General features: G+C 35.3%; 2 protein-coding genes across 4 annotated transcripts in view; one reads left to right on the top strand and one right to left on the bottom strand.

Moving 5' to 3' along the window:
- Positions 1 to 2,825: 2,825 nt before the first annotated feature.
- DTWD1 (DTW domain containing 1) lies at positions 2,826 to 20,668 on the bottom strand. Of its 3 annotated transcripts, none has more exons than XM_004755463.3 (5): positions 20,519 to 20,668; positions 16,116 to 16,434; positions 11,672 to 11,815; positions 9,489 to 9,738; positions 2,826 to 3,140 (listed from the first exon to the last, which is right to left on the bottom strand). In XM_004755463.3, exons 2-5 carry the CDS (start codon positions 16,377 to 16,379, stop codon positions 2,893 to 2,895), a joined length of 906 nt encoding a protein of 301 aa, XP_004755520.1. In that variant the 5' UTR covers positions 16,380 to 16,434; positions 20,519 to 20,668; the 3' UTR covers positions 2,826 to 2,892. The 3 variants fall into 3 exon arrangements, with proteins under 3 accessions (XP_004755520.1, XP_004755519.1, XP_012913154.1); XM_004755462.3 differs by having other exon boundaries at positions 20,214 to 20,641; XM_013057700.2 differs by lacking the exon at positions 20,519 to 20,668 and adding an exon at positions 19,182 to 20,197.
- The window catches only part of FAM227B (family with sequence similarity 227 member B), a 194,366-nt gene continuing 194,268 nt past the window's right edge, over positions 20,606 to 20,703 (top strand). Inside the window, exon 1 of the mRNA XM_045067751.1 lies at positions 20,606 to 20,700. The gene's annotated coding sequence lies outside the window, so the exon portion shown is untranslated. The remainder of the gene's footprint in view (positions 20,701 to 20,703) is intronic.

Raw genomic sequence — 20,703 nt, 5'->3', positions numbered from 1 at the left:
CAGAAGCCAAGAATCTGAGAAGGCACTTGAGGAAGATGTGTCTGATACTGAATCTAAAGACGAAGTTATCTGTTGGCACAATAATGCTGTATAATAAACAGCTATAGAACTTTGTGGCACAGTGGACATCCTTTGCTCACACATCTGGAATCAGAAAGGTGTCAGGTGGTTCTGCTGATCCCAGAGGAGATCGTCCACCTTATCTGGGGGTTGATTGGCTATCAGTTCATCTAGATAGGATTCAGCTTGGGTAACCAATTAACTTGGTTCTACTCCATGTGTCTCTAACCCCCCAGCAGGCTAACCCAAGCATGTACATGCTCATGCCAACAGCAGAAGCACAAGATGAAGTAAAAATTCATTAGATCTTTGGAAATAAATATGGTCCAGAGTCAGAGTGAAAGGGTACTTCAAAGGAGAATGAAAAAGGACCATGAACACAGGAAAAGTAAAGAATTAGCGACATTTTTACAGTTTATCATACCAAAGAAAAACAAAACAATTCATTGTTCTAAAAGGTATTATTATTGTTTTCTTTGGAAAAAGTTAAGATTTTATCTGGCCTTAGTTATAAATTAGGCTCTTACAAAGTCTGTGGGTCACCACTTTTATGCCAGCTGTAAGATGGTGGCAAATCCCCTCCGTTTACCTGTTATGTTTAGTTGGTTTGTAAAGCCAGTTAAATGGCAATAGATTTTGGCTCAGGGCAGTCCAAATTTAGCCCAGAGAAATCCAACTTTGGCCCTGCTTAAATCAATTCGAGGCTTCCTCCGTTCCCAGTGCCAAGTTCTAAACATGAAGAAATCTATTTTAATTCCATTCTTATAAAATAAGTACTAAATAGGCAAACCAGTTGATTTGGCTAAAACTATGGGACTAATAATGTTCAAACCTTATACAATCCACATTTTTTTTATGAAATAGCATAATAAAATGGTGACTTCACTAAACCAAATCAGAAGTCCCAGATGCTAGACCAGATCCTACAACTAGCTGTGTGACCCATGAGCAAGTTACTTAATCTCTTTAGGTTGTGGCTGCCTATATAATCAGGGATTGTTCTAAACTGCAATGTTCCAACTATCCCATATCCACAAGATGTGAGTAGGCATTACTTATTCAAATAAGTTTAAGAAATACTAATTTAAAATTCAAAATGTTTAATTCAAGACTTTTCAGCATTTTTAAGCTGTATCTTTTGAGTCTCTAGAGGGGAATATAATGTGCAGAAAACAAATTTCACCAATGACTCATTTGTTCATGAAACATGTTATCTATTGCCCTGAATATACTTAGGTAAATGTGCCATTATTGCTAGCATCCACAAGGTTGAATTTATCAGTCACGGTCCCAGAGAGAAACAGAGGATGACTTCACACAGGGACATTGAAGAATATAATAAAATGACTATTTACAAAGGTATATAGGCAGGGTGTAAGGAAGCCAACAAGGTATAGTGAACTACTCTGGGGCTAGTTACACCTGGGAGCTGTTACTTCCTGTAAAGGGATGGAGCGGGGACCTGAAATTAGACAGTAACTGGGATAATACGTGGAAAGAGATGCCCTGATAGGATGATCTCCAGTAGAGATACACAGCCAACCCATGGTAACCTGGCAGAAAAGGAGCCAGGGAAATAACACCATTTCATTTTCCTTCAACCTCTGATCTCTCGTGAGTGCTTTCATCTGTTGAACCTAACAAAAAGGCAGAGGGGAAGGAGACTCACCTCACAGAGCAGAAAGCAGAATGGAAAAGAGTGGAGGGCAAATCCAAAAAGAAACTATACCAGACAGTAGGGTTCTATTCATAAGCAGCTAGATTAGGTGATTAAATGATGTCCTCAGGATTCAGCCTTACCTCTCCACTCTGCTTTCCTTTGCTGGCTTAATTCTAAGGCAAGTTCCTACCATCTGCTGCACAGATGCCACCAGCAGCTCTAGGGTTATAGCATGGTTAGTTCGCATTTTCAGATAAAATAATAAAAAGAGTAAACACATACATAGCACTTAGTATATGTCAAGTGCCGCTGAAAGCTCCTTACATACCTTAACTCAGTTAATCCTCATATTAATCCTGTAAGGGAGCTACTGTACTACCATCTCTTTAGAAATGAAGAAACTGACAAGGATGAAGAAATGAAGAATCCTGAAAAGGATAAGCTGAGATTTACATTCAGGTAGTTAGCTCTAGAGTCTGTAGTTGTAACTACTGCACCATATTGCTTTTTGAAAAATAAACGCAATCTCCTACAGCATTCGTATCACTTATCAAAAAGGATGCTGGATCATATGCTCATGTGCTCATCCTCAATCACTGGGCATTTTGCTTGCTAAAGGATCACAGGCCCCCATGACTGCCAGCAATTTCTCCTTAAAAAAAGATGTCAGGAAAATGTAAAAAGCGACAGATGTCCATCAAAGGCAGTAAAGACTTAAAGAAATAGCCCTAGGGACTGAAGCCACAATTCCAGTTCTGCCTGTGTTTGCCACAAACCTCCAGCAAATTATTTATGACTTCATTTTCAGCAAGAAGATTCTGACCTGTCCTACCTCCAAATGTGGTAGTGGGTAGAAAAGGAAAAATATGAAGATCCTTAAACAACTATCTAATTAGATCTAATTACACAGATATATTATATTTATAGTAATAAAACTGAGATATGCCAAACTTAAGCAAATAACTTCTGAAATGAGTTTTTCAATCAATGCTATCTCTGAAATTCCTTTAGAAATAACTCCCTTTAAAAAAATATGAGATAAATGAATGAAACCTTATTTTTTCAAATGGTCTTACAGGCATTACACATTATTATTTCCCAAGAATAAAGAAAGCACAATTTAGGTTTATTGATTTTTAGCAAAATAAAATGACATAGTAGCTTCTTAAAAACTAATGGATAAGTTTTCTTGTTTCCTTGTCTCCAGAGCATTTGGCATTCTTTATCAATTGGTACATAAAAGAGTAGAAAAATAAGAGATTGTCATATTGTCCTTGGTATTTCTCTTTTAATATATCAGTGTGGTAGTCTACCAGAAAATAATAAATGGCTTCAATTGTGGAAAGGAAGGTATCTGGCTTTCCTTTCTGATGGCGCCAAAAGCAAGTTTTTCTTGTTTTCAACTCAACTTGTAACAGTCCTGCCAAAAACAAATAAAAAAAGTATAAATATTTCTTCTTAACCACAGAGTCTGGCACAATAATGATAATTTATTTTAATTATTTTGATTATTTTTAAAAAAGGATTTTTTTTTGAAGGATTGAGTTCCTTCAATCCTAATTCTAAATAGTATATTTTCTTAAATGCATTAAGGTATATACAGAAGCAATATAAAAGACAGCAAAATCTTATACATGATAGTTACTTGTCTATAAATCTTAGAACTTGCAAAACCACGAGTTAAAAGTAGTTAACAATTAAGATGTTTACCTCTAACTTCTATTCACCAGTGTCTTTTTTAATTTTAACTAGTGACTGGACTAAATTCACCAAATTTCAGAAGGTTTTCATTTCCTGGATGAACTGACATTTAAAACATCATTGTAAAACTCACTGAAAGAGAATACGCAAGTTAATGGCTCTTAATATGGTTAAAAGTTCATTTCTGGACTACCACTTTTTGGTTTTATCTTCATGAACAGAGTACCTAGAGTTGTTTCCTTGGCTCTGCCACATTTGTTGAGTGAAACCTCAATGACACAGTCAGCTAGAATGCCTTATTCCTGCGCACTTAAGAGGAAACAACTCATATCACAGAACAGGATTCTCATCTCTTAAAACTCATATGGTAACATGCAAACACAAAATACTTTCAGCGCTTTAGACCAGTACTTAGACTCACATATTTATTTTGCTATACTTTTTTAAAAAACATATTTATTTTAAAGTGAGAAGTAAAAGGGAGAAGGAATGTATTTCAGCAAAGTCGGTTAAAAAGAATGGCGAGCAAAGAAAACGATAAAGATCTATGCAAATCCAAATAAATGCTGCCCAATGAAACAAAAACAATAATAGTATCTAATTTGTGGGCTGAAGATAAAGGACAGAAAAATAATGAAGACAATAACAGTAACTTGGTGGGCAGGATGGGAGCTGAATCAAACTTAAGTGTAGTCAATCCTTAAAGTGTTAAAAAGGAGAGGCAAAAATACTGACTTTGAATTATTCTAAGTTACATGTGCACAGTCCAGTTTTCTAAAAGAAACAAAATAGGTATATTAAAAAAAATGAAATAAGAAAAAATAAAAACTTGATTGATCAAAGTCAAGAAAAAAAGAAAAAACAGGACAAATAAAATTTTAGATGGTAGAAATATGTCCAAAAATATCAATACTTAAAACAAATGTGAAAGATGAAAATTAAGGAAAGGCAAATTATGATCACAGCAAGACTGCACTTTATATCCACTATATTGGCAAAAATCAAAACATTTGACAATACCAAGGTAGGCAGCATCATGGATCAATGGGGACTCTTATACATTAATGATGGGTGTGAAAGTTTATATACCTACACTTTGGAAGACAACTGGCATTATCTTGTAGAAGTGAGCATTTTCATATGCAACAACCCAACAATGTCCAATGACCCAACAATGTCCACGTCTAGGTATGTTTCCTTAAGGAAACTTATACATGCATAAGAATTTTTGTAGGTGTACTATTTGTTAGAGCAAAAACTAGAAACAACTCAAGTGTTTCATCCACAGGAAACTGGATAAACTGTAGTATTTTAACACAGTCAGATAATATGGAGCACTGAAAATGAATAAACTATAGCTAATCATATAACACCATGGACAAACCTTAGAAACAAAATGGTGACTTCAGGTCCCCAAGAATACAACATGCAGGTAAAATAAAGAAAACTAAACAATATGAAGATTATGAAAATAATAAAAATAATAAAAACATAATTCAAGAGAACAGTTAACTGCTACCAGGGGAGAAGCAGAGTGGCAGAGGGGAGAACATAGGTAGATAAAAAAGTTATTGATACAATTCCGGGGCTTGGATTCTTAATTATTCATTATCTCATTATGTGCTATGACATTATATTATATATATCCTTTCACTTTTATCATAATTTAGTTTTAAAAATAATATAAAAAACACCTTCGCCTATTTATGACAGAACAGGAGCTTAGAAGTCAGGTCCTGGCCCTAATCTTTCCATTAGGCTCACAACACAAATCTAATCATGTCAATGTCTGGCATTAAATTCTCTAAGACGGCCATAGCACCTATGGAAAAAAGTCCAAATTCCCAGCCATGGTATTCAAGGGCATTCATAATTTGCATTTCTTCAGTTGTTTCTCCTACCATTCTCATGCGCATACACATTCTACCCCTATGCAACTTTTTCAGTCTTCTGAATGCAGGATGATGTTTTTGTATTTTTGTGTATATGTCATTCCCTTTATCTGAGATGCCCAACCCTTAGCCCTTTATCCATCAAGATTTCAACATAAAGAGTTAATCCATCCAGGGAATCTGGGTAGAGCAGGGTTGTGTCTCCTCAATGCTACCATCATATTCAAAACTTACTGAATTTTCTTACCTGCTTACCTGCCTGCCTCCCACAGCAGATTACGTGGCAGACAATGCCTGCTGTCATCTCAATACTCATTTCCCCCTCCTCTCAATATTAATAAATCTCAATCCTGTTCAGTGTGGCATGTGTCCAGCTAAAAACAGTTTCTGAGCTTTATTAATGGCCAGAGTGGTCATGTGAACTATTCTGGCCAAAGAAAGGAATGAAATCTCCTAAGTGGAAATTCCAAAAATACATAATTCCAATGTAGCTATTATTATTGTATTTATTTTTTAACGAAAGAGCCAGACTCATTGGGCACGTACATATTGGCCTGTCCTTTGTCTTGCCTGGAATATATATGGGATGTCTTGGGACCTAGCGGCTATCTTTTAAGTACGGGAGTGAAAACGATGAAGGAAGAAAACAGAATGAGTTTGAGTCCTTAACAGGCATTGTGAAATCTTTTTAACAGCTTTGGACTACCCGTTTCTGGACATGAACCTATAAAAAGTAAACCCAGCTTGTTTTCAGATTCTATCTGGACTTCCATTTCATGTGGTAAGACACAACCCTAACTAACAGCCACTGTGATCACCTGGAAGGTAGAGAAACTGCTTTATTCTCCTTCATATACCCCAGTCTAGGACACCACCCATCCAGGAATAGGTATTCAACAAATAGTACTAAATAAATGGACAAATCGCAAAAGCTTGAAAGTATTTTATCTAGATATTTTAAAAATATTTCAATTTGAATAACTTTGATTCAAAGACACACGGAAATTGTAAAAACCGAAACCAAATTCCACTGAACTATTTGTATTAATGTTAATTATATCCAAGAAGTAGGAAGACATTTGAAAATATTCTAAGTAATCAGTATAATTAAAATCTTACCATAGGATCTGACAGCACATGCAATTTCTTAAAAAAAAAAACAAAAAACAAAAACCTTAAGAGTAACTATTAAATGGTGCTGGTTTCTAATACACCTAATATGTTCTAAAATGTTAAAAATGATAATCAAGATTTAGTGATTTTTTTCCACTATTCCATCCTGTTTTAAAGATTTGCTTGCAAGTATACAGAACCTTTTAAAACACACTGAAATACACAGGTATGGGATTTATTTTTAAAAGTTCAACATATACACTAAAAAATTCTTTTGCTATCATTTCTGGCCATCAATAACTTTTTATGATGAACTCAGCAAATTTTTTTTAGCAGAACTTTAAAGCAGAGAATTGTAAGTGGTTTTCTGTTCAAAATTATTGCCATCAAATGATAAAATGTTTTAAAACCCAAAGGCAATGATTTACAGCAAACACGGGTTGTTTCTTAAGGAAATAACTCAGTTCATCTGGAAACTGGTATTTCACATATACAGTCTATATATATGTGCAGAGCCCCAAATATTCCCGATGGTGCAATAAGGAGCCAGAAGGGGTAGGGGCTACAATAATACATGAAGAAAAGACTGAATTTATTTATTTCATGATTTTGAAGGAATTAAGAAATCCCTTTTAAAAATCTTCATGTAGCACAGAATTGAAATATATGATTCTTACTATGTGATCTGGGAAGGAATAATAGAAATTTTTCCAAATCTGATTTTAAGCCTTAAGCTCAAATATGAAACTCTGAAAACAGATTTTCAATTGTACCTCAATGATTCCTTTTATAGTTTTTTCTACTGTTCTCACTCATGTTCTTTCATTTGATCCTTTCAATTACCATATATGGTAATTATAAAGACAGTGGCTCAGAAAAATCTTCAAACTGAGGAATAAGCTGGTGCTGTAATCATCCAAGGTAATATTGGCAGGTAGTACTCTAAAAAGCAGGGCCTTAGGGTTACATCTCTCTATTAAACATCAGTGAAAGGTTCTTTCAGGTCTTATGCTCTGTAGTTTCTTTCTCCCTCTCTCTCTCACATTTCTCATTCCCCACTGTCTCTCTCTCTCTCACACACACACATATACACACTTTGTCTCTATCTTTCTGCCTATCTCTCTCACATACAAACACATAGACACACACACACGACCAGAATGACAAAGCAACCTTCCTAACAGTTATGTTGACCTCAGAGTTATGAACTATGTAAATTAAACTAGATCTAGTATTGTTACTAACTTTAGTTTGGGATTACTTACTACAAGTTAAACTCCAAAATGTGTCATAAACTTTCTTTTCTAGGTGAACTGCATTTTTAACAAATAGTCTGAGAAAAGTTCTATTTTGGCAACTGCCTAAAACCAACTGGGTAGCTCTCTTGCCTTCTAATCATACATGTATACATACCAGGCCATTAAGAGCTGGAAATAAACCTAACATTTTTAGAGAAACTACTGAAAAAACCTGAGGAACAGCATAAGGTACAAGTAAGCAAGAGAGGTAACATGAGTTTCTGTTCTTCATATTACTAGTTGTGCTACTTGGGCAAACAAAACAACTCTTTTAAACCATTTTATTAGGAACTGAACTTTTCACTCTAAGAGAAAGAGTACAAAGGTAAAGCAAAAGAAAGAAAGTCCCTGTACTGTTCAATCTTGGAACTGGAACTATCCACGTGAACTCATGATATATATCTATTTCCCTTGGCTCTATCCCCTGAAACAATGACATCCAAGTTGTAATAAATTTGCCAGATCTTGGTTTCTAATATCACTCCCCACTAAAAAGAACCATAGCTCTTTTACATAATCACTGGTTCTATGTCTGGGGCAGGAAAAAAGTACAAGTTAACTTGGGACATCCCGTTGTACCAGAAAGACTAATAAGGCCATGCTATGGAGGACTTGAAGGGCTCCCACTAGCAAAATTTGAGACAATGTGGACATCAAAAAGAATACAATCACAACATATTACATATGATAAAGGAAATCCATAAACCCATAGTGACCTCAAAAAGAGGCAGGAGAGAGAAAAAAGGGGGGAGAGGGGAGGGAGGAGAAGAGCTCTTTACCACCTAACAAATATAAAAGAAATAATACATTAAAATGTCATCATGTTGCAATCCTCAATTTGCCGATATAGGCAAATCATCAATAAATACTGAAACCACTCAGTGAAAAGCAGTTGGGAAATAGATAGTTCACAGTATCAAAGCATCACCCCAAAGACTACTACCAGTTTCAAAGAAGAAATGAACTTTTATGATACAGAGCTCTGGCAACCACCACTTTAATCAAATAGTTAAAGTTATTACCAATAATGGAATTTATATGCCTCCTGATCTGATGCAATAAGTATCCAACTTTACCTATGAATAGGATAATCATATAATTTATCAGCTGAACAGCCATATTTCTGAGAGGGAAAGGGAATGCCATTAATAGTTAAATAAAAACAATAGGTATAAACTGGAATTGTCATGGAACAACCCTAGATTGATCCTTATCTCTAAGTATCCTTATAAAAACACTATACTGAAGCTAATCATGATGAAGCATTCAGACAACTGACCTGCCCTCTTCAAACAAGTCACAGAAAACAAAGACAGGGGACTGCTCTCCATTAAAAGAGACTGAAGAGGTATAAAAACTACATGGAATGAGAGTTTACATGCTACATCAGAAGAAAAAAGCTACAAAAGATATTTTTGGATCAATTAGAAAAATGTAAATATGGACTGTATTAGATATTAGAAATTTTATTAATTATCCCATTAACTTTTGCTAATGGTATTGAGATTATGCAATTATTCTTAAAAGATATATAGTTAGGTATTTAAGGGTGAAGTAGTGCAAAGCCTGCATCTTATTTTCAAGTGGTTCAGCCAAAAATGTATACAATATCTAATTATGCACACACATATAATAGAGAAATAAACGTGGCAAAACGTATGGGTATTTGATGCAATTCTTCCAATATATCTGCATGTTTGAAGTATCTGAAATGAAAGCTGGGGGAAGGAACAATCCACAAAAAAAATTTTTGTTTTTTTTTACCTTGAAGTCTCTCATCAGTGAATATTTTGTTTGTTTGGTTCCAAGTGCTATCTATAAATATAATTTTTTTCAGTGTTGTGTCTTGGCACTTGCTGTCATTCGAATCCTGTTCTTCAGTTTTCTTGCGTTTAATAAATGGCTTGTCGGGGTCGTCATTTTTGTCTTTAACATTATTTTGAATCCTTTTTTGCAGATGAAAAGAAATATCTTTTATTGAGACAGACTTAGGTCCAGGAAAAACAAGTGCAACCTAAGGCAAAGAAACTTAAGTTAGTAGTGTGCTGTTATGATCTTCAAAATGAATAAATTCTGACACTTTTAAAACTTAAAGAGAAAAGAACATCCCGCACACCTGAGAAACAAGCATTAGGTTCTATAACAACCACTTGAGCCGATTGAAAGTTAGTGTGTTTCTTTAATAAGGATGGTAAAGTTTTTGGCTCTTCCCTAAGATTTAAAAATCATAATATACTAGCTAGAAGTATTGTTTCAAAATAATTGACAGAAGCCAAGTTAATTGTACACTGAATCAAAAAACTAACTAATGTAATATTTCACAGTATAAAATACAACGTACGTCACACTAGGTAAAAGAACCAATGAAAAGCACTCAATAATTAAATAAAATTTTCACAATTTCAATATAATAAGCAGAAATCAAACAAATAATACTATCACTGCTGGTGAGGATATGATGTTTTGGGCCTTTATAGCCATTACTGATGTCAGGTTTTGATAGTATAACTCTTTATGAAAGCAGTTTGGCACTTTGAATCAAGAGTCTTGAAATGTTCACACCCTTTGGTTATTTCAGTTTTGGGAATTTATCTTAAAAAAAATCATAAATACAACTCACAATACCCAGAATATCTGTTAAAGTATATTACAGTGAAAAATTAAGACTGAAAAATCTGACTTTCAAGGAATAACTGTAAATTATGCTACCTTTTTTTCAGCATGTTTTTACTGAAACCTTACACACTTTAGAGCCTCCAATGTTTGAACAGCTCCTGCCACAAAGGTGCCCAATTAATATTTGTTAAATGAACAAATGTTGGTCAAATCATGGATATTTTATCTCCTGTACTCTTCTGTATTTCCCAAATTTTCTTTAATGAACATATATCATTTTTTATATGAAAACATAAGCAATATAAAAATAAAAGGAAAAATCTTGAATTTGAAAACTTTAGTTATAAAAGTTTCTCAAACACTTAAAATGCGTGCCTCTATTTCCCCCATACCCAATAAGCAAAGTTCAGGGCTTTGTAATTTTCTTGGACTGTAAGCATATCACATCTCTTTATAGACTCCAACACTGTATTCTATTCAATTGAGATAAGTGATACCTTGCTGACCAGAGAGGGAATCACAAAGATACTCCTTGATCCAAAACTCAGAAATCATTTACAAACAACTATATAAATTCAACCAAAATACAAATATACTGATGGGAAAGAAAAATCTAAGTTCTGCCTACAGCAAGTGAACACATTAATTTTTAATTATGCTTCCAGATTAACCACACCAGCAAATATCTCCAAGAAACCCAGAAGAGTTTCCATACTTTTTTCTAAAGTACCCAGGGCCTTTTTTTTTTTTTTTTGGATCTATTACTTTTCAATAAGAGCAGTAATATCTCACCAATGTGACAATTTCAAATACATGAAAACCAATTTTGAATCTAGGAATGATCAAAGGAAGGCCTCTGAGCAAGCAAAAGGCGTTACAAAGGTCATGTATTAAAGCTCTTAATTCAGGGAGTATTCTTGAAAATCCTTCTAATTCAGACTTTTTTCTCCTTTTGGAGAAATCCCAATGTTTGTAATATGGTTTCTTAGTTTGTATGAAATCATCTTTATGTAGCATCAGCAGGAAAATGGAGAGGAGAGAAAGTAAAAGCAGGCACAGCAATATGGGCAAGGAGGAAAAACCTGAAGAAGTAAGGCAGAACAACTACAACAAGTAGAAAGACAAAATTCAAAAAGCCTTAGCAATCTAAGATCATTTGATCTTTGAAGATACCAATGAAGTAAGTAAGTTGTATATTGCTTACTGTTACATAAAGATAACCCTAGGTCATTAAGAAAAATATTTAATTATGTTCAAGTTCAGAAAAGCAATGGAATTTAAAACTCTTTTTTAGATTCAATGTGAAGAGGTGTAAAAAATAAGCTGCCTACTTCATGGTTCTTTTCTTCATATTCTGGAATACAAGGATACGTGTAAATATTTACAAATTCAGGTGCTAATAGTTTTGCATGTATAGCAGTACTTTTGCCATCTGTTTCATTTGGATGTTTAATGATGTCAATCTTCAGTGGAAGCTAAAATTTAAAAAAGGACAAATGAACACAATAAATACAAAAATTCAGATTTTCATGTTAATTAAAAATGATCTTCAAAGCTTACATAACAAGTTCACACTAAGTTCCTATAAATATGATATGAAAGGCATACTTTTCTAAACCAAATTAGGAATGCTAAGAGTCATAAAGCAAACCTAAGTTTCTTCCTCGATATTGTTGATCATATAATAGAACAATTATTTCCAATGTATTCAACACAGAATTGTTCTTAAAGCAAAGCTTCAAGGCCATTTTCATTTAAGCTACATAGGCTTTGAGTTCAATTCCTTGCATTTCAGTATCTGTGTCAAGAACACTTTTTATAATTCCTATAAATTTTAGGATTAATTTTATGACACAATAAAAGGAAATATAAGCTGGGCAAAAGTGTCACATGTAAAATTCAAGTCAAAATTTTACTCCCTATACATCCTTTGAGGTCCCAGGTATTACCCTTAAAAGGGTTCACCGTTTATCGTGAACATCATGATTCTCATCAATGGCCTTTAATGGCACAAATGAAATAATTATCAATTGGAAAAGTAACAGAACAGGTCTAGAAGGTACACACTTCATGTAAAAATTAACTCTCTGAAAAAATCATTTTGTCTATTTTCCTTTAAGTTTCATTACTTGTTATGAATTACATCCTGCCCCTTTGCAAAAATAATATTCTCTAACATTTTTCAAGTTAGATTTTTCTGTTATTTCCCTCACTTGTTTGATTTAGTTTCCTGTATAACGTTTGCACAAGTGCTATAGGCAGCCATGGTTATGAAAATGAAAGCTGAGTCACATCCCCCCAAAAATGTATATGAGAAACTCTGAGACGGATTCTTCAGTGCAGATTATAAATGACATATATTATTACAAATACTCTTCCAGCTCCCACCCCACCCATAACAGGCAGGATCCTAGGTATCTACCCTGGGAAAAGCTAAATTTACCCTGGAGTACAAAACTATTTTTCTCTCTTTAAAACAGCTTTAATAGATAAAATTGGTATAATAAACTCCATATATTTAAAGTGTACAATATAATGAATTTTAATACCCTTGAATTCATCACCATAGTCAAGATCATGAACGTAACTGTCACCCCCAAAAGCCTCCCTTCTTCCCCTTTCCCCATCAACTACCACCCACAGTCCTTAGGTAACAATTGGTAACTTATCACTATACGTTAGTTTGTATTTTCTTGGATTTTATATAAATGAAATCATATGGTAAGTACTCTTTTCATCTGACTTCTTTCACTCGGAATAATTATTCTGAGATTCATCCATATTGTTGTGTGTATCATTAACTGCAGAGCTGTTTTTTAAAGGGGCAGTTGCTGCATGCTACTGAATGACCCCAGGTGCATATACTTTATCTTTCTGGATTATTGTGTGGAAAAAGGATGGTATCTATCCCAGAAGGGCCATGAATATGTATCCCAAATAGTTTTCACTTTAGGGTTTCAAACCCTGTATCTCCTTCCCTCCCCACTTAGGCCTAGTAACCAATGAGGGCCAACTGCTTTAAATCGTCAAACCAATTTCTCGTCACAGAAAATTTACCATTTAAGTAGGCAGTTCACAAATGATTTTACATCACTCTACTTCTGGCTGAACTCTACATCAGAATTTCCTCATGATGCTCAGTCTCAGTTGACACTACATTCCCTTTCCCCAGGGTCTCTCAGTCCCAGGTCAGCATTATCTTAGCCCAGGGAAGATAGGAAAGAAGAAAAAGAAAGCACATCATGATAAAGTATTCTATTACTAATAAAACCAACTTTCTTACATGGCTGATGAGTAGAACTGGAAATTCCAAAGGTGACCATCAACATTTCTCATCAGCTGGCTATGTCTGAAGGGTATCATTTATGTCAAGGATATAGGGCTGACTGTTATTCATGTATTTAAACATCACATACCTTGCCTATTATGGACTAAATCCTATAGGTAGACAATTGTGCAAAATTTGTGCTCAAGAAGTTATTACTGGGACCCAGTCTAGTTACTTTAGTTCTCCCTGAGCAAGCCTGAAATTTCTAACATTATGAAACAAAAGCACAGACACAGATAAAATCATGGAAACAAATGTTTGTGCTCTAGTTCACACATTTTAAAGGAAGATATTTCCTAAATAATGACAGGGTACGGAGTAACACCAGAAGTATTGACCAGACACACAGTTCAAGTAGAAATGTTCTGTTTTCAACCACAAAGAACACCAATCTGTTCTCTAACACTTGTATTTCTTATAAGAGATTTATCAAAATTTTCTGCCCAAATTTGTCAAAATGCCATTAGCAAGACGTCCTAAGTCTTTTCCTATGTGATCATCAACTTTCCCAAAGAGAGTCTTTTAAATTCTAGGACTCTAAAAAGATGAAGCTTTCTTTGACCTCATGATTATTTTTGCTCTTCCTTTAAAAAATACCAAGAGTATCTTTAATCTCTACTCATGCATTTCTCATGACATTTTAAAAAAATCATATTCTACATGAAAAAAATCAGCATTTATGAATTTATTCTGTAGATTAAAATTTAAAGCTTGGGAGGCACTTACTCATTATGTAGTCGTCTTCCCTTCCCAAGCAGGCTATCTAAAAGCAAATGCTGAATGATTTGTAAAAATAAAGTAAAAATTAGAAAAAATTGTATAGCGCTTTTATTACTACTTATATTAACATACTGAGTTTTATATATGGCCTTTAAAATATAACACTTTTAAAAACTCTGCATACTCTGGTAGGCCATCTAGAGTTGATCAAACATTTGGCATAGTGTTTTAAGTCATTTCTACTAAATAATGGATATTAGATCACTAATTTGGAAAATAATCCTCTATTATTAAATTTCTATGAAAATAAATATCTATGAAAAGTCAATATGTTACCGACTCTTATTATTCTGATCTTCAATCCTTTTGAACACAATACATTTTAAAATAAAACTTTTAAAGGGATACTCTCTATGTGGCTATGATATGAAAAGAACATAGAATAATTCTGTTCATACTTCAAAAACTACACTTTTGAAATTTAACACTCTTACAAGATAATAGGGAACTTAAAGAAGATTATTTTCCTCAAACTCTAAGTTTTTCTAAGGTTAACTATAAAGCTGATTAGGTTCCATGCTTATTTCATCTTGCCCAGTAACTTTCCAACAGCCTGTAAGTATGATTTTAGACCCTTGAGGAGACCCTGGACTTAGCAAGGTAACATATAAGCTAAATTGAATTTCAAGTAACAAAATATAAGTGTTAAGCTATTTTACTTCAAATTTAAATGAATCTTAAAATCACCACATTAAATACTTTTAAATATAGTTTTAACTTATTTTCTTACTAGTAAGTCCCCACTAAGTCCATGTGTAGAGTTTAGTCTCTCTAAAGTCCTGACAGCAAATTTTATACATTATTTGATTTACTCCTAAAGTTCATGTCAATGTTAGACAAGTTGACATATATGTAATAAATTCTTTGATTACATAGACATCATGGTCCACAGACCTTTTACATAAACAAGAGTAGTCTTGGTAAACAACAAAACGTATAAAGTAAGCAATCAATTCAAATCAATTTTTTAAAGTCTGGCTTAAATCTGGCTTAAATCACTACAATTATAATATAGCCCAAAGAGTGGCCTTAGTTCTTTTTTTTTTTTTTTTTTCAAGTAGTCTCCATGCCTAGTGTGGAGCCCAATGTGGGACTTGAACTCACAACCCTGTGATTAAGAAATGAATTGAAACCAAAGTCGGACACCCAACCAACTGAGTTACCTGGGTGCTCCAGTCTTAGTATTTTTAATTTTAGTTTAGTTTTAGTCACTGACATGAGCTCCATCTCCATGTAGAATGGGGCTAAGCCCAAGCAAAAATTCAATGCTATTTCCTTTAGGATATGTTTTCTTAAAAAGAAGTCTAAGGCCCTGAGGTAGTTTTTGAAGTTCCTTCAGGCAATTATACACTTGTCTCTTGTAGCATTCATGTTTATGCCACATCTCCCCCTATGTTTTAGATGAATTATAATCATTAGTGAAAAAGTAACTGATTTCATTAAAAACAATATCATTCATCTCAGTGTTTTAGCAGTGTGTGTCTTTTTCCAAAGACAAGAAAAGCAAATAGGTTTACCAGTCTGTAAGATTAAATTTTCTATTAATATTATTCATCTCCATAATGATGTTACTTATCATGCTTATCAACTGTATTAGAGTAGGTATGTATGAGATATCTTTTTAAAACCTCTTCTCCTACTTTCAGATAATTAAATTTCTTACCAACCTTCACAAGTGGCATCTGTTCAATAGGTACATTTTCAACTGGGACATAACATGTATAGCAATAGAACATTCTTGAACCACCACATTGGAGACATTTTGATCTTCCACTTTGTTGAGCTTTTTGAAGAACTTCTTGAGATGCTAAGCATAAGTTTTGAAAAGGATCTTCTGCAGCTATGGAAGTAGTTTGTGAGTGCTGTATTTCTACAAATTTTGAATTATTTTCTTCCTTTTCTTTGAGAAATATAGATGGGTTGAGAGACATTTTTCATTCAAACCAAAGTTTAACATCTATTTCTAAAACATAAATCATAGGTGCACTGCAAAAGAAAAAAAAAAGTGGGGTAGGGGTGAAATAAAGACAGGAAATATTTTGTTCCTTGTCTCCACAAATAAAATTACCCAATTTAATTTACAACTGCATGCCATTTTTAGTATTTATTAACAAGTACTAATAAGCTTTTTAAACCACTTAATTAGCATGATTTAAAATACAAAATTAAAAAGGAATAAACTCAAACAATAAATTACCCTGGAGTCATTTCCTCCATAAAAATAAAAAGGTGCTCTCTTAGAAAAACTATTTCAAATATAAAACTTAGGTACCAATAATACATTTTTCAGTGACTCTTATTTTGTTTTATATTAGGAATACAGCGTTTAAATGCTATTATCAGCCAGGAATGTATTCAACCCTGTACACTCTGACTTTATTTTTTTTTATTTTATTTTTTTTAGATTTTATTTATTTATTTGACAGAGATCACAAGTAGGCAGAGAGGCAGGCAGAGAGAGAGGGGAGAAAGCAGGCTCCCTGCTAAGCAGAGAGCCCGATATGGGGCTCGATCCCAGGCTTTAACCCACTGAGCCACCCAGGCGCCCCTACACTCTGACTTTAAACCAATGTTATATAAAATCTCAACCTGGATCCTAATGAAAATACAAGGTTCCAGTGAAATCAGTAAAACTTAGTTGTTATGTTTCAAAAGACTTATTCTTCTCCAACTTATATCACACACACAAAAATATAACTAAACATCCATTAAAATAGGACAGGCATCTACTACCAATTATGATTTGTAAAATACCCCCAAAGCTGAAATATATGCCCAGAAAAATAAAGTGTGATCTTGTAAACTAAAAATTTTAATGTCCCCTCACTCAAAGACTTCATACCACTTTTAAAAAATATAATTCATTGGGGGGAACCTGGGTGGTTCAGTTGGTTAAGCCACTGCCTTCGGCTCAGGTCATGATGCTGGAGTCCTGGGATTGAGTCCCATATGGGGCTTCCCCTGCTCTGCAGGGAGCCTGCTTCTCCCTCTCCCTCTGCCTGCCATTCCCCCTGCTTATGCTCTCTCTCTAATAAATAAAATCTTAAATAATATATATAATTCATTCAGAGTCTTCAGTTCTAGAGATAAAATAGTGAAATAACTTCTTCACTTAAATATTTCCTTCCAAGAAGAATGATGTCTGTTACTCAAATATTCTGTAAGCACAGTATCTCTTGAGGGAGAAAAGAGACTAAGGCCCTTTTGATTTGATATGCATTCCAAAGCTGTAAAATGAGTCTCTCATTATAAAGCTTATGGCATTGCGGTGTTTAACTATGAGGCCCCTGGCACTTTGAGTACAAACACTGACAGGAGAAATGCTGTGACTGCAACAGGAAACTTTTCTGTGGTATTCCAAATAGAAAGTGAACAAAAAGTCCAGTAGAACATAATATACAACATAATTTAGCAACAAGAAGTTAGTGATACTAATTTAATTATTCATCAAGAGTTTTTTTTAGGTTGTAAATCCCAGTAAGCTTGAGACCCAAATAAAAAGATGCAAAGGAAAAAGATGCTTATCCCTGAAGGAAAAATAAAATATACTGGCCAAATTTACTCAAAGTAAATTTACCAAGCTGTCACCTTTCCTTGAATCTCAGATCTTTTTAAGATCATGTTGAGTCTCGGACCTTATCTATGCATGTATACACAAGACACAGTATTTCATACACAATTTCAGGTGGTCTGCAGATCTTTAAGAGTCCATCTACAGAACCAGGTAAAGAAATCCCAAGTTCAAACAGTCATTCTAAAGACAGGAGCAGTTTTAAAAGTCTGGGAAGAGATCCTATTAGTCCCCAGAAATCAGAGCTACAAATCCCCTGTTAGGCAACTAAAGGTCAGCTGTCACAGGCCAATAGGTCTCATTACTGCACCTAAGTCTTGGTTTGGGTTTGCTCTGGTGTTTTCTGAAATTCTTACAGAGAAACATTTTAAGATTATAATAGTCTTGAATTATCCCATCATGGGACCCATCCTAAAAAAGAAACTAGACTGGACTAATTCAACCTGACTCTATTTTCCTGGGTGTTCTAGTGGCTAATTAGGGGGTTTACGTACGCCACTAAAGGCCTCCTGAATAATGGGGCTGAAGTACACAGTTCCTGGGGATGTCATGAAAGTCAATGTGCTTCCTGACATCCAATGGAAAACTACTGGTGAGTTTTTCTAGGGCCTTCCAAGTGCATTCTGCCTCAGAAACATTCCCCTATATTTCACTTGGCCTTCCATCCATAAAGCCAAATGGATACTAGTAAAGCCTTATATAAATGTTCTTCCTCTACAAAAATCAAACAAAATAAGCATATGAGGCAGTGAAAGGGAAATGTTTATGGCTCCTTTCCCGGCCTCACCTATAAACTCTCTCTTATGGCTCTGGTGGCCACACAGAAGAGTCCAGAAGTCATGGACACCTCCCTCCAAAGGTCTCTGAAACCATATGACACCAGCATTTGTCCTCACCTAGCCAATAGCCTGCCTCAAATGTGTACAGACAGTTTGCTGCAAATGATGGTTCACAACCTTTAAAACATACTTATTAATATCAAATTCATGCAGGGAATACAAGTGGAGTTGTGGGAGTTACTTAGAAAACATAAAAAGAATATATTCCTGAAGAACTAATAAATATTTTTACCTTGATGGTACATTCATCAATCTGCATCTTAGGTTGAAAACAAATTTTTACTCCCCCTCTACCCTCTTTTCCCAAAAAACCAATTACTCACCAAGTTCCATCAATTCCACCTAGCATATAATTCTCTAACTTTAGGCTCAAAGTCAGGACTCTAGATGATCTATGGCAATAGACCTTACATCTTTTTAGGTTTACCCCTTTATTACTGGTTCCACATATTTAGCATGGAAAAATCTGCTTTAGATTTTTCTAAAATCTAGAGTTGTCTTTTAGCAAAGCTATCCCTCCTAGCAATCAACTCTGCAAAAGAAGCATTCTTTACCAATTCTTTACCTATCTCTCCCTGAGTCTCATGCAGCAGGAGGAATTCAACAATTACTTATTAAATCAAAACCGTTCTGAAAACGAAAACATACCTATGCATCTCCCTCCTGAATGACCTAACAAACCACCTTCATGGGCCATCTGCAGCCTGGCACAAGTGGCAACATGGCAGATTCCTCCCCCTCCCCACCCCCCAAAACAATGATCTTAAAAGCTCTAAGGTACAGGTTACCTCCCAATGGAATACTATATATAAAATTTCCCTACCATGTATTGTAGACCAATTCAGTATACTAGATAAAACCCACTTCAATTTTTTTTTTCCTTAAGTATTTTTAAGAACCCGGTCAAATAACACACACAGGTCCAACATTCATTTTTTAAAATCCAAGGTGCCACCTTTTTCATACAGGACCAGTGGCCCCTCCCACGTCCCCCATCATTTGGCAGGCAGGCAGGCTGTCTTGCCTCAGTTTTTCATGGTACACTGGGGTTCAGACAGAAATAATGCTTAAATGCTTAAAAGAAATACTCCTTAAATGTTTTCACTCAAGCAGAGATTTTTATCATCCAGCTCCGTGAACTGGTATCTTAATCTATTAATATACTTCTTTACTTCTTCTACATTCCCAAGAAACAAATTAGACCTAAGAAACAGCCTCCCTGGCTTATTATGTAACCACCATCTCAATATTTTAAATACACTGCATGGCACACTGTACTAAGCTGCTGCTTCTGTGATTACCAATTCCCCGCAAACCACTGCAAACACTAAAAAATATAGATCCTAGGGGACTACCTGCCAGAACAGACTTTCCTCACGGCGGAAACCACTGAAAATAATTGTTAGGGCAAAGAAAATTTTTGAGGAACAATTTGGAAGCCTTTTCCCCGAAGGGCCCGCAGGATGGTAAAAAAAAAAAAAAAAAATGCAAGCGCTCCAGCACAGGGACCAGGGTCCCGCTCACAGGAGACACCCTGCACGGCCTCCACCAGCACCCAGCCAAGCAGCGTCCTCTCCCCGCAGCCACACGGCTCCGGCCAGGCCACTGGTCCGCACACGGGCGCGGACACCCGCACCAGCGATCGGAGTGGGACTCAGACCTGCGCTTCCCTCGGGTCCTCGCACGGCTCCACACGCCTTCCGGCCCGTCGGAACCCGAGGAGCGCGCCCGGCCGACGTCCCGCTAGGGCGCGGCGGAGCGCTTTCCGGGAGACACAGGAAGGAGGAGCCCGGCCGTTGCTAGGGCCGTTGCCAGAGCTCGGCGCCGCGCACGCTCCGCGACGTT

This window comes from Mustela putorius, unplaced genomic scaffold (genome assembly GCF_011764305.1).
Source record: "Mustela putorius furo isolate JIRA1106 unplaced genomic scaffold, ASM1176430v1.1 tig00003898_pilon_pilon_pilon, whole genome shotgun sequence".
Lineage (NCBI taxonomy): Eukaryota > Metazoa > Chordata > Mammalia > Carnivora > Mustelidae > Mustela > Mustela putorius.
This window is presented reverse-complemented; position numbering and strand designations above follow the sequence as displayed.